Genomic DNA, 15,049 nt, shown 5'->3' with positions numbered 1-15,049 from the left:
ACTTACACAAACAGCCATGGTGTAGATTTAGTTTTCCCCCACAGTACTTGCTCAGAGAGAAAAGACGTCTGACATCTCTTTAATGAGATTAGGGGCTAAATCCTGTTTTCCACTGGTGGGCACAGCAGAACTTCTCTCTCTTTCCCCAGTTCACGCCATCCAGAAACTGCTTTTCCCAGCCTTTCAGGTCATGCTTTGGGGCTTTGTGGGGAATCTCTCCTCTGATTCTGCTGGATCCAGCTGTTTTGCCAGCATTTGGATATTGCCAATTTAGGGATATTGAATATTCCATTATTCTCCCAACTGTGCTGTGCTTTTGCATTTGATTTCATTGTAAAGTGTAAAATACATCACAAAGCACTCTTTTTGTCCACTCTGTCTTTATCTTGACTAGAGATGTGAAGGCCTGAGTTACAAAGCGAAAAATGGGGAAAAATAGATTATGGAATATTTTTTAAGAATGATAAAATGGTCTTTGTACATTTACTTCCCCAAAATTATTTCTAAAAACTCTGTAGCAGGAGGACTTTTATGTAGGACTGTGGACAGGATCGGGGAATTGCAATTCCAGGTCTTGTTTTCTCTCTTTTTTTAAAAAAATGAAAATGGGTTCTTTATGTCAGCTTGACATTAGGGAAGGCTAGAAGAGACAAAACAATTTTCTTTGCTTCATAATGCTGATGTTTTGATTTGCTTATTACTATTTTTTTTATCTGATTCTGATAATTGACAAAACCAAAGTGACTCCTTACAGTTCAGGACCTTGTAGCTCCATGTATAACAGAGGTGGGCAAAATACAGCTTGTAGATTGCATGCGTCCCCCAGATGGTTTTTGTGGCTCCATCCCCCCACATGGGTAAAAAAGAGAAAAACCTTGTACCAGAAAGCTTCCAAATGTCCTTCATTGGATATGAGAAGCATTTTTCACCAAATCTTTTCTTGAACTAAAATTCCTGGTCGCTTGGTTGTAAAAAAAAGGCTTTTCCCTAGACCCAAAATGGCATGGGATGGTTAAAAAGATAGCAGGAATGCCCCTAGACAGGCTACAGGAGACTTATGGGCATTTGGAGGCAAAAATGGGAAGGAGCACTGCACTCCTGTGCAGGACTTATGTGAGCCCCTAGCCTTTCACTGTTTTATATCAAAACATAAAAATTCAATTTGTATTACTGTCTAATTAATCTGTCCTCCTCATATTCTAATTCAATACATTTCTGCCAAACCAGATGACAGTAGACATAATACATTTTCTGTTCTGGAAGTAAGGAATTGACTTTCAATCTATAAAAGGTACTATAATTGTATTCCCTCACCACTACCCCAATTTTGCCAAAAAACTTCCATTTCCCCACCTTTCCCCCATAGCTTTAACATTGCCGGAAATTTCACATCTCTCCTTGAGAGCAGGCTGCTTGTAGTTGTGTGTGCCCCTTGTTGCCTGTGTAGCACTGAAGTGTTCTTTAATAATGAACACCTGGCTAGGATTTGCCCAAGGCTAGAAAAAGGTCTCCAGGAAGGTGAGGTGTGGCTCCATGTCTTCTGGGTCAAACACCAGCCTAGGAGATCTACAAAAAAGCTGTAGTCTAGGCTGTTACAGTAAAATCCAAGCAATTTATCATTCTGTCCTTCTCACTAAATATGGATTTCCAAATAACTTTTTGCATTTTTGACCCAGCCTTGTGTGGCAGAGGAGCGTACATATAATGTTGGTATCAACCTAGCCTTTTGGGCTACCACTTGCTCTTCTGTCATGGAGGTCAAAGTAATGTAAATGGATCTGCCAATAGCATCCCCTCCACATATTGGCCAAGCTGAGATTCAGAAGTGGAACAGCCTCAGGTTCCTTCTGATGGTTGTTTGAGGAGCTACACAAGAGGCCTAGGGTAGTCTTCCTATAGCCCTTAAGCTTTTGCATGGAAACTCTCAGCCAACGCTTCCTTTGTGGAGGCATTGTGGCTCAGCTCACTAGTGGTCATATATATATATATATATATATATATATATATATATAACAACATTCCACCTTTTCTCTTTCCTTCCATGAAAGAATCTGTTTTGCTTTTTGTTGCTAGGTGGCTCACCAAAGTTTTCTGACATCTCAAGTGCCCAATACCACCAGCTGTGCAAAATGGCCAAGCAGTTTTCCCTACGTAGATGCATTGCAGGCCCTTTCCTCCAGCGAGCGACAGTGTGTTGAAACCGTTGTCAATATGGGTTATTCCTATGAGGATGTCTTGAAAGCTATGAAGAAGAAGGGGCAGAACATAGAACAAGTAAGGCTGTCTCCTGCTGAAGCAAGTTAAAGAAGAGAAGTTTTAATGGAAAGCCAGCAAGAAAAATTAGAATGAAAACACTGAACCAGCTGACATTTGATCATAGGGACGCTTGGTGGCTTGAAAAAGCCTACCCATAGAAATATTATGAAGTGGTTTAATGCTGTTTTTATGTGTTTTAAAAAATGATTTATAGGCGCTGTACAGACAGGCCCTACAGAGCGCTGTCGTTACGTGCAAGGGGCGGCGCTTCCAGACGCGACTCGCCCCTCATGTGACGAGGCCGTAAAAATGGCAGCGCCCTGTACATACGGGTGCTGCCATTTTGATGTGACAGACGCGCATGTCCCGGCCCCTTTGTGACACCGCAAATGCGCCATTGGCGCCTTGCGGCATCACAAAGGCGCCACAAGAAGAACCCACTTTTTGCTGGTTCTTTTTGCTCCGTGACGGAGCCACGCGGTTTGTCTGTTGCGGCTCCCTCGCAGAGCAAACCAGGGTGGCGGGAGACTGCCCTTTTTGGGCAGTCTGTATCCCGCCATAGTTTCCTTATCAAATAACACAGATGACCAGCAGTCAAAACTGATGACAGAACAAATCATACCAAAAAGAACAGGACTGCCATGGATAAATAAATATTGTAGTAATATATGGAGATATTTAGTGGGCAATGAACCCAAATCTCCTAAAGGCACCAAATCTGTCTGATCTTGGAATCTAAGCAGAATCAGCCCTGCTTAGTATTTGGATGGAATACCACCAACAAATGCCAGTTGCTGTTTCAGAGGAAGGTACTGGTTTCCACCTCTGTGCATTCCTTGCCTAGAAAACACTTTGAAATTCATGGGTTCACCCTAAATGGCCAGTCAACTATAGTTCTTATCAAGTTGCTATCAATAAGAATAGATTCTGTTCAGCTATGTGTGGGTTGGATCTGTAAATTAGAAGCCTTGTCAGAAGCTCCTGATAGGCTTAGTTCAGGCCGATTAACTAGGAAAAAAAAGTGTCTTACTAGGATTATCCCTGCAAAGCGAGTGCCTCAGTTCATCTCTGGCCTGTTCATCCTCATAGGTTCTCGACTACCTTTTTGTCCACGGGCAGTTCTGTGAGAAGGGCTTTGATCCATCCCTTGTAGAAGCTGCTCTCGAAATGTATCAGTGTTCAGAAGAAAAGGTGAGTGCTCAGTGGCTGAGTTGCACTTCCAGCAGTGCTGCTGTGGGATCAATCTTGTGATGAAGCATGGTGCTTCCTGCTTCACTTGCTGGTAGACCTGGCATGTCCTTTCAGTCCTCTGCCTTGCATCTGTTGCAGTCAACCTTAATTTCCCACTCCCCATGTCTTTAGTGCATACTGACTCCTCCTAGTTCCTAGGTTCAGGGTAGATACCACAGCCTGTGTGGTGATGTCTGAGGAAAAGAGGTGCTGCTCTTTACGTGGGCAGAGGGAGTTGTGTTAGGAAATAATCCTTACCTAAAACCTGCATTACCTGTCCTGGAACACTTCAACAAATAGGAGAACTGGATGGGATATAGGATTCTCCTGCAAAACTCAAGACCAGCTTCCTTCTGCTCTGATGCAGGTAATATGAAATGCTCTCTAGACACTTCTAGCAGCCAATCTCATAACAGGTTTAGGACCTCAGGGACTTTCTACCAGGGATCTATTCAAACAGAACCTATCTTTACTATATAGATTAATAGAAAAATATATGAGCTACAGCACTTAGAAGAAAGGTGTTTTAGTCCTTTTAAGCTAGTGAATGTTAAGGATGAACAGACTTCAATATTCAGGTTGTTTCCATAAAGCAAAGAAGTCTTCAGTTAATATAGTTATTCTGGACTGTAAACTATCTTGCAAGCACCTAATGAGATGCCCTTGAAAATCTGTGGATGCCCTTGTATCCCAGGTCAGGTGTATTTTGGCATCTTCTTTTGGCAAAAAACTGAGCTGTTAAAGAGTTGCAAATTAGACCTAAAGCTGTTAAAGAAACCAGTACTATTTCTTCATCATACATACACTTCAAAACTGAAATTGCAAAGAGAGCTAATGCTTAGAAGAAGCAGTTCCTTTCACCAAGCTTTTGGGGTTGTGGAGGTTGACGTGGCAGCTGGAGCAAGGAGTGTTTGAACGTTTGACCTCTGTTTCTCTAAGGCAGATGTGACTATGGGGATGTATGCCCTAGTTACATCAGTATTAGACTACTGAAATGCTCTCCCTTTGAAAAAAAATCCAGAGGCTTCAGTGCAGCAGGAAAGCTGTCCGGAGGGGCTGGCCCTTCAGATGATGCAACATTTTTGCTCATTTGTATATACAGACTAGTGCTGTCTCCTTATCTTCCAACTTTGTCTGAGGTATGCTTGTTGGGAACAGGGGACAGGACTTGCTTTCTCCACAGTAGAGCCCTGAGGGTCAAACTCCCTGCCCCAGAAGATCTCCCTCAGGTCCCTCTTTCTGTAGCTTTCGCAGCCCTCTGAAGATCTGTTAGTATAGGCAATTATCTAATCTCAGCTAGCGATGTAGTCTCTAAACTGCTTTATTGTTTTCTGCAACTTCATTAATGTCCAACCTTTACTTGATTTCATGTATTGTCTTTTGTTTCTTTTAGTCACCTTGTGACCTTAATAGCGTTTTCTGGCGTTTTCTTTCTCAGACAACAGAACTTCTCCAGCTAATGAGTAAATTTAAAGAAATGGGCTTTGAACTGAAAGACATTAAAGAGGTATTATTATTACACAACAATGACCCGGACAATGCACTGGAAGACCTCATGACTCGGGCAGGGGCCAGTTGAAGAATGGTGAGAGGAGTCCGCACTTTGTCCTGCCAACCAAACCCTTGCCATCGTCATGTGGGTCTCTCTGCAGGCGTGGGAAGGAGAGCACCTCCAGGATTCGGCCTTCCCAGGATGCTGAGAAAGCTGGTCCATTGGAACGCCATCACTCCAGTATGTCATTCCCATGGGAGAGAGCCCAGTCTACTTTCTTCAATTAAAGTTTAAGTGTCCTTTCCTCAGTTTCCTTTTTTTTTTTTTTTGGCTAGGCCACAGAAAATCTTGACTGGAGCTGTACATAGTCAGGGGCCAGGCTAGTTGTGTCCTCTCCCCAACTCTTGCACTGGACGTAGTCGGAAGTATTGGCCCATCTCTGAAATGAACTACGCTTTGGTTCCTAGAAGCTGCTTTCATTTGTTGTGTCTGCTTGTATTGAAACACTGACTCCTGGCCAAGATGAACAGAAATCTGCCTTTAGTGCAATGGAAGTTTTATTTGGTGGATGGGGGGGAAAAGGGAGTCTGGTTGAAGGTTAGTGTGTAATTGAGTTCAACACTGGTCTGAAACTGCCGCTATGCATACAGAGAAGCCGTACTACCTTACCTGATGTTCTGTCCCTGGCTGCCCCACACTCTTGCCAGTGCTTGAGAAGATAAACCGAGGTCTCAGAACAGGTAAGCTGTGAACCCCAGTTGGATCCCTCAAACACTGGCTGCTTTTGAAACCCTGGGGAGAAAAGACTCTTCAGGCTGGTAGGTTTTCTTTTTATAAGCAGAGGCCCTTCTCAAAAACCAGCCAGTTGTCTGTCTAAAAATACAGTGTGAAATTGGAAATCTATCTTTCAAGCACTTTCTTTTTAAAATTCACTGATTTGGTTCCATTTTTTCACACTGCTATAGTTACATTAATCTATTAACATCTAGCGATAGGAATCAGACTTTTGGTTTGGTTTTGATAGTTAAAAAAAGGTGTATTATGTTGTACATGGTTAAAGATCTAAATACATAAAATATAAGCAGTCCTCTGATGATCTTTGGAGTAATTTGCGAAGTATTTTGGTTTTGCAGAAGGATACTAATAAAAATTTTAAAGATGTGTCTGGGTTTCCTGCTCTGGGGCTGAAGTAATGAAAAAAATGCCTGAGTTTCAAGTAGTCACAGTGAATGAAATCCATCATAACCCAATTTGGTTTTGTTTGTTTGTTTGTTTCAGGAAAATGTTTTGCAACTACCATTAGCATGCTGAAAGTATTATTTCTGGAATGTCTTGCATTGTTCTCCACATAACGTTTTTAGCTAATCCAGATCTTAGCACAATTGGACATAACACCCCCAAAGTGTTTCAGCACCCAGTTTGCTTTGATTTGCAATTGTCAGTCTCCATCAAGACTACCAGTTCTCTTAGTAGGGTTGATATCTAGATTTCATAATTCACTTTAGAGATATGCTGACCTGTTAATGACCCATGGTAAGCAACCCAAGTTTCACAAGACAAGCTTGAATTTTGGTTTATAGTTAAATTAAGACATTTCCCTAAAAAACGAGCAAAGAAACAACAACTTCAAAAGTTACAGTTCCTATCTAATAATAATAAACTCTGAGGGAGAACTTGTTTACAGTCAGGCTGCTGATAACTGTAAAGTTTAGTGGAATGCTACATGACTGATAACATTTGCTATAACTGAGGGTGTGCATGTGTGTGTGTTCTTTCAGTTTGCCTGTTGACTTGTGGTACACCATGAATTTCCTAAGGTTTCCTTAAGCAAGGAATGCTCAGAGGTAGTTTTGTCAGTTTCTTCCCCTAAAATATGGCCTGCAGTACCTGGTACTCTTTGGTTGTAAAAACACCTCTTCACTCCTGTTGTGTTGCTTTCAAGCCAGCTCGGCCTTTCCCATGGAGGCTCTCTTTTGCTCTGGTGCTTGGCTTCTACCCCAGAGCTTCAGTGATGCTTCATAGCCATGTGAGTGACATCAGAACTGAGGAAGAAATTATACCCTGCATTATTTTGGGGTAAAAATATTATATTTTATTATAATAGAAGTTACAGAGAGGCCATAAGCATGAACCTGAATAGTCAGATGATCTTTAAGTGAACTTCCGATGACTGGTCACATATACCTGAGGGCATGTGGAATTCAATTTTTGGGTGCTCCCTTGGGACCCCCTTTAATTTAGGTAACATTGAGGCTATACAGGCCAGCATAAAGAGCTGGCATTGGGGTGGAGTGGGGGCATGGCAACAGCCTGCTGCCCGCCCTGACTCTACCCTGATGCTGCTGTCATGCCACTTGCTCACCCAGATGCCAGGCAGCATCACTCAATTTCTGCATTGCATCGTTTAGACATGCTGTACCAAAGAAACGGGAAATAGCTGCTGCCATGGCAGCAAGGGCGGCTTTTTGCCAGCTACAAAAGGAGCGGCTTTCTGCCGCTGCTTTTGGAGCCGGCAGATCACTAGATCAGGGGCATCTGTTTAGGCCCAATGTTAACAGGAAACACTGAGAACATTCAGCTCTTGCTAACAAGGATGGGACAACTGCTGCAGGCCCATGGCCCACAGACTGCTTGAAAGGTAAAACAAAAGCCTGGGTCTGGGTAGCCACCCACTATTGGCTTAGAAAAACTGTGGATTTTTTAATGTCAAAGAGTATATGAGGGAGGCAGCAACAGAGTTGCCTTTTCCTGGAAGCAATTCTATTGGAAGTCCAGAAAGAGAATGTCTGGAAGGGTTAAGGGTCACAGTTGAGGGGGCTCCGATGGAAATAAACCAAGTGACCTTTCTACTTCCATGTTTAAACAAGCCTGATCCTGCAGCAATTGTTCAATGGACAGACTACTGAGCATTGTTTGTTGAGACCTCCTCCATCATGGACATAGTTTAGAAAGTGGACCCTTCCACAACTTAATTTAAGGTGCAGCAGCTGCATCAGGCAACTGAGGTCTGTTCTTCTGGCAACTGGAGGGCATTTCCAGGCCTCTTCTGGCAATTGGGGGGTGCAAGAATCAGGAGTATGACTCCTGTGTCAACTCAGTGCACCACAGGTCACTTGGCAGGAGGGGGCTGGAAAAGTCTTTTTGCATCCCAAGTACCAGCAGAACTGGTAGCTGTTGGCTGTTAAGGTGTATATGGGGGACATTTGCAGCTGTGGATCTAGTGCTATTCTCATTAATAGGGAGTATGGCTAGATAAATCCCTGACTGCAAGGTACGATGCTTGGCCAGACAGTCTGTGCAAACCCACCTTCCCATCTTCAAATGGCTAAATCTGCTGGATAATTTCAGTTCAATTAATTGTGATCAGGCCGCCCTGGTCCTATCAGGCTCTTGTGGATTTCTGAGGGTGGTGGCTACCACAGACTCTCAGCTATCATCATTGCTCTTTCAGAGCTCCTAGTGCTGATACTCGGACCTTTTCCTTCTGCAACTGGCTTTTGCAATCAAACCTGGATTACGCTTGGTCTGAATGCTTAATTTAACACATGATAGACTGCTGTTTAGCAAAATACGCAGTATAGAAATGAAATGCATATTAAAATTCACTCCAAACTGAATTCACTCTAGTTTTCAGCAATTTATGACACTCAGCACCCATCTTTTCAGACAAGGAGCTTCTAGAAACATTTCCATGCATTTAATGCAAATTACTTAATTAACATCACTCATCTAACTGCTCAAGTATTTTACCAATTAAGCATGCAATAGGCATACTGATGAACTGGTGTCCCTTTAAAGAAACGGGGAGCTGGGCTGAGGAATGAATTCCACATACATGATTCCCTCTCAAGAATTGTTGCTATTTTGAATTCACCACCATTGCCTGTATGAGTTGCATTTAAAAAATGCCATATGATTGAGCCAAGTCTCCAGGGTAAAGCCAGAGCAAGGTGGGTATTCTGCAGGCCTTGCTCTACTGAGATGAGTCTGGCTGCTGTTGGCACAAGGGTACTTTTGCATCCAGAAGGGTGGTGGGATAATACCCTCATATACCTGCATGTTTGATAAAAATGTGTACACCCAATTATATCTCTAGATGTAGCCTACCTTAGTAAACCAAATTCAGGAAAGAACTCTCTATTAATACATACAACCCTGCCCCCCACAACTAAAAAATGACAACCTGGCTTCCCGTTCCCAAGTGTATTTTCCAAGGCAGAGGGGAAAAAATCAAAGTATCTGTAATGCCTGCATGTCTGATTCCCTTCCAGCAGTGTTTGGGATGACATGGGTACCTTGAGGACATGGGTTTGGTCAGTGTTCTCTCTGGAGAATTCTCCGTAAAACAGCAACAGCCTCATGGGGCTGGAAAGGGTTTATGGCTTTTGTAAACTCTTCAGGTGTATAAGGCATCCTAGTTTTCCACCCGCAGTCCAACAGCTCATACTTTCTATCCATTCTGCTTTACACACACAATTATTTTCAAAGTCCTTGCAAAATGATGCATAGGAGATTTGAGCTGAAGAGTCTCAAGTGACTGAAGTCAGTTGTTTGTTCCTATGGCCAACAGCCAAGGTACTGTATATTTGGTACAGGGAGCTGAAGGAGAATGATTTCTTACAGAAATCATCTTTGCAAATTCTCATCATGGGCTTCTGTTTTGCACTGATAACGACAGGCCCAGTTTCAGTCATTCTACAATCCTCAAGCTGCTGCAGATCCTCCATTCAAAGAACTGGTGGCAGCTGAGAACCTCCTTTTTCAAAAAGCAAGGGCCGGGAAGAGAGCAAGTGACAATATGGAGTCATCCACTGTCAGAGAGGAAAGGGTTGCTTCGGCCTCTTTAGGAGAGAGTTAGGAAATAGGGGCACACAGGCACTTTGGACTGCAGCTGACTTTCTTCTGAACTTCTACGTCTTTGAAAGTATATGACCAAACCCTCTGAAGTCTTTGCTGGCTGCCGAAGAGGAAAGGTTTCACAGCCTCAGAATTTCATTGCTGCCTCACAGCTAGGATGGGGATGTTGGCAGGAGTGGTGCCTCTTTGGAAGACGCAGGTAAGAAAGGCTGCAGTTGAGTTCGCATCCTTTGGATGCACTTGGACTTCAGGATCAGGATTTCATCCAGTTTCATCACAAAGTCCCCAAAATCCTAACAGGGGAAAAGTGAAGGGAGAAACAAATGGTGAAGATGAAGCATCCTGTAAGTAAGGTATCCTTGACAAATAAGAAAAGAGTTATGGGTTCTGTTTTATTACAGCAAAGGGTAATAAAGGCTGTTCACAAATGTTGACCAGCATGTCATTTGTCAGTTTTATAGATCTGGAGTATCAAATGGAGAAAGTGAGACAAGCTGATTTCTGGTGACTTCTAGAGCCCTTGTGTAGGTGGAGAGAACCAGAGTGATATAGTGGTTTCAGCTCTGGACTATGATCCCCACTTGGCTATGGAAACCCACTGAGCAACCTTGGGCAAGCCATTTTCTCTCCGCCTCAGAGGAAGGCAAAGGCAAATCCCCTCTGAACAAACCTTGCCAAGAAAACCCCATGATAGTTGCGCCTTAGGGTCTTTGTAAGTTGGAAACAACTTGAACATACACAACAAAGTGTTGGTGGAGAATTATCTTTTGGAAGAAGACAACTCCACTGTCTTGCCCACATATGGGCAGCAAAGTCACTACTGTACAAGGAAATGTGGCTATGGAGGCCCACTGGGTGACCTTGGGCAAGTCACATCCTCTCAGCCCCAGAAAACCCAACCATAGGTTGGAAAGAACTTGAAGGCACTCAACAACAACCCTGAGAGAGAGGGCTTTTTGGTTCTGTCCCCTTCTATACTTCTGGGTAACACACTACAACTGATAGACTGCTGTAGATTAGATTCTCAGGAAGGCAGCCCAGAGGCTGTATGTCTGTCTGGTGATGTCTTTAAAGAGTGTCTTATACTTTTGTTTCTTTTGCACTGCAGAGACACCTGGATTACATAATATTTAGGTGGGATGAAAGGAGAGATACATCCCCGATGCCTTCACAAACATCCAAGGAACATCAAGGTGCTCTTTGGCGATGAAACCCACTGGATGACCATGGCCAAGTCGCATGCTTTCAGCATTAGGGGAAGGCAATGGCAAACCCCCTCTGAAGAAACTTGCCAAGAAAGCCCCATTATAGGGTCTCCAGAAGCTGGAAATGATGTGAAAGCACACAACAACAATAACAGTTTGGTAAATAATGTAAATATTTGCTATTCTTATAAATTGCATATATTTACTATTAATTGAGTTATTTCATTATGTATCAAAAATAGCAATAACCTTTTCACAGTTTTATATAGTGGAACAATAATACAATTTATACAATATATTCTATTATTCCATCTACCATCTAGAAAATAATTACACAGCAATGATAATCTCAAAGCAACCACAACGTAAGGCATACCATCCCTGAGGCTTACAATCATATATTGGGCTTAGGTTCAGTATTTTAAATCCTTGGACATCACACCTTATCAATATATGATTGTTCCCTTGGTGGCATTTTTTTAAGTCTCTGTGAGTTCACTACACTTAATAATAATATAATAATATAATAATAATATATATAATAATAATAAAAGTTTATTTCTATCCCGCTTTTCCAATTCAGATCAAAGCGGCGAATCCCAGAATCAAGCATTGGAGTGTGGTTGGCTGGGCTAAACCAAGCATCACATTTTTGGAATGTTGTTATAAGTTTTATTTATGTATTGCAATTTTTATCCTGTATTTTGTATTTGTCATTGCAATTTTTACTGTACACTGCTATGATCAACACGGAATAGCGGTCTATAAATAAAACTTATTATTATTATTATTATTATTATTAATATTATTATTATCACAGTGGGTTTGTCAGGAAACAATGAAGAATTGGTTCCAGTGGCTTCTATTTCCAGTTGTTCTTTCCAAGGAGCCCACAAAGATTTTCAGTTCCAAGCAAATGGTTCCAAAAACACACCAAAAGGGTAAGCCCAGAGAATTCTTCATGGTTTATTGGAGGCCAGGTACTTCAGAGGCTGCCTCTTCCCCTCTAGGCACTGCCAACATCCTTTAAAAACACCCTGATAGTTCACTCCTGCTGTCAAGGTGTTGCGTATACAGCTGTCACTGGGCTTTATGATCTGCTCTCCGTTTGCTCTCTATCACGAAAGGGGAGCCAGGCTGACACTCCTACTGTGCCCAGCCTTATGGATGTCAGCTCTGTATGTTAAATTTGTTTAATTTGCATGAAAGGAGCTCCCCTTTATCAGCTCACACAGCGCACAGTTTCTGCTGTCTACACAATGACACTGCCAGAGATGGTGCAAGCCCTGGCTTCAGGGAGCTTTGAACAATCTTCAAACCCACTCACCAGTTCTGACATCTTATGGATCAAGCTCTCCTTCTGAAAACACAGGTCTGCCATTTCATCCAGCTGCTTCTCATGTATTTGGAGCACAGATTGCCTATGAGGCACAATTAAAAAATCAGAGTAACTTTGCTAACAAAAGTCCTCCGTTCTACTTAATACAAACACTTGGGGCAACTGCCATTATCAGCTGTCAGATATGACTTGCCATCTGTCCAGCATCCAGAAGTCTTCAATGATCACAGTACTGGCACATTCTGGGGAAAGGGTGTGTAGTATGTCATATTTAACGTCTCAAGCCTTCATGCCTCCTTGGAACTCACAACTTTTGGGATCCCCCTAAGCCATTTTATGCTACAGGAACTTGATTAAAATGGTGCTGGAAGACTAAAAAGTGTGGCCAATTTGACCCCATGTCCCCTAGGATAGGGCTACTCAGAGTGGTGATCCATCGACCATCACTGGGGTACCTGGGGAAATGCTAGTGGGAGAAAATAACACTTGCTGCCAAGGACACAAATATGGCGCTGGTTCCTGGCACATTGGGGGAAAATATATTGCCACTCTGTCACATCAGATAGCTGAAGATGCAGCTATTTTGGGAGGGCTGTTTTGGACTCTAGGAGAGTCATATGCCCACTCAGCCATGGAAATCCTCTGGGTTGTGCAAGTCATAATCTCTCAGCCTCAAAGGAAGGCAACAGGAAATCTCTGAACAAATCAGGGTTACCATAAGTCAGAAATAATAACAATAACAACAACAACAATAATAATAGGATTTATTTATATGCTGCCCAATCACTGGGAATCTGAGCGGTTTACAACAGAGGGGATAATAGACGGTTCCCTGCCCTCAGGCTTACAATCTAAAAGACAGGACACAAAAGGAGAAGGGAATGGTGAGGGAGGGAGGGGATCAGGTCCGCATTCTTCTCTCCCTCTGAGGCCTGGACCAAGGCAGATGGACCAGAGGGAGGGTTCTTCTTCTTCAGGCTAGCCCTGGTGGAACTGGGCCAGCCTGTTCTCTCCCTCACTGGCCAAAGGATGACAGTTAAGGAGGGAGGAGCCTCTATCTTCAGGCTAGCCCTGATGACGCTGGGCCAGCCTGTCCTCTCCCTCACCTAACTTAAAGGCACACAGCAACAACAATTTTGGCCAAGGGTTTTTCAAAATATTGGGATACTGAGAGCTGCAGAAACAGCCCTTTGAGCTGCAGATGTATCTCCTGGGCTTAGTGTCACCACTACTTCTTAGAAAGAGAGGGCACTTGATATGAAAGTCTCTTACTGCAAGGTGCAGAATATATGCAGCTTTGAGACTGCCTCCCATGTTTCCCAATGATAGGGACACAATAATAATAATGCTTTCTTGCTTCTGTACTTTGCTTTGCAAAAGAATCAATAGTTACAGAAGGCCCATAGATTGAGCCTACAGAGTAAAGTGCAAATGGGCTATGCTGGCCCCCACCCTTTCTTTCTGTATGTGTGGCAGTGTATACACACTCACATAATCACCCCCTCCTTCCTCTGGAGGGCTCTGAATACAATGGCCTGTGTTTAACCAGCGGCCTTGAAGAGCCTAGCTTAGCCGAGTACAGTTATCTCTGTACATTCCAGGCTCCAAGCAAGCAAGCAAATGTAATGCCAAAAATGAAAATGTAGGACATAATGCTGTTTCGCTTTTGTGATTGGCTTACGCTGGGAAAAGTAGAGTTAGAAGGGCATAAAAGAAGATGGCAAGAGGCCCTCGGGGCTGCAGTTTTGATAACGCCCACCTTGCTGTGCGTGCGTGCTGCTGCCCTTGGCCAAGAGAATAAAGTGTTTTTTATCCTAGCCAGTTCGGTCTCCTTGTCTCTGCTTGTCCTCTGGCAGGTCACAGGCCTTCGGGTTCGTGGATTTGGGGTTCCCCCGCTACACCATCAGCTGCCAACTCCAGCAAGAGCCCAGTTCTGCCTTGAAAACTGGGATGGAGACCAGAAGAAAATCACGAAAACTCACCTTCTCAATGCTTCTTTACTCTGGAGCATCATTTCCTCATTGCTGAAGGTCAGCGTAAATGCTTCTTCTGAACAGTCAAGTTCCTCTTTCCTAAATGCCAAACTGGGTTGTAGAGGGATGCTCTCCTCAGAGGGTCTCTCGCTTCTTGCATTATCAGAGACAGGTGACGCATCTGAGATGGAAGGCTTTCCCACCACACCGAAATACTTGAGTTGTGTTATGGGTTTGGAGCTGTCTTCTTCACCTAAATTGAAACGCCCTGAACAATTCAATGAGCCAGTCCTAGCTCCTTCAGTGTCAGCATCACACTGTGGACTAGTCACGTAGTCATTGAACTGGAGGTTACTAAGAAGCAGAGTGTCCTCCTCATCCTCCTTCTTTGTGCATGGAGAAAGAAGATCTGCCAGGCCTGTAGCTCCAGAAGGGTATCTATAAACACAGCCCTCAAGTTCACTTAGGGCTAATTCAGCTCCCTGTTTGGGAGATATGACTGTGAAAGCCACTTGCTCTTGGCTTGTGGAGAAAGCCCTGGGCCAGCTGTCTTCCTCCAGGGAGCGAGCGACTGCTCCAAATATTGGCTGGTGTCTGCTTGGTTCCCTCTGTTTCTTTCTGCTTCCTGGTCTCATTGTTTCTGTTCTGCTCTGGAACAGCTTCCTCCTCTTAATTCATCAAACTACTTCCATCTTCA

General features: G+C 43.3%; 1 protein-coding gene across 3 annotated transcripts in view; it reads left to right on the top strand.

The window, feature by feature from the left end:
• UBAP1 (ubiquitin associated protein 1) overlaps positions 1-11,830 on the top strand; it is a 49,739-nt gene extending 37,909 nt beyond the window's left edge. The window contains exons 5-8 of one of the 3 annotated variants that reach the window (XR_016277949.1): positions 2,074-2,274; positions 3,346-3,447; positions 4,925-11,199; positions 11,624-11,830. Coding sequence is in view for 1 of the 3 variants with exons in the window: in XM_089498008.1 (XP_089354134.1) it covers positions 2,074-2,274; positions 3,346-3,447; positions 4,925-5,065 (444 nt within the window). In the remaining 2 variants the exon portion in view is untranslated. Of the gene's footprint in view, positions 1-2,073; positions 2,275-3,345; positions 3,448-4,924 lie in introns of all 3 variants that reach the window. The other 2 variants (XR_016277950.1, XM_089498008.1) reach the window with 2 other exon arrangements.
• The last annotated feature ends 3,219 nt before the right edge of the window (positions 11,831-15,049 follow it).

This window comes from Sceloporus occidentalis, unplaced genomic scaffold (genome assembly GCF_023333645.1).
Source record: "Sceloporus occidentalis isolate IW3139 unplaced genomic scaffold, rSceOcc1.0.p SCAF_1, whole genome shotgun sequence".
Taxonomy (NCBI): domain Eukaryota; kingdom Metazoa; phylum Chordata; class Lepidosauria; order Squamata; family Phrynosomatidae; genus Sceloporus; species Sceloporus occidentalis.
This window is presented reverse-complemented; position numbering and strand designations above follow the sequence as displayed.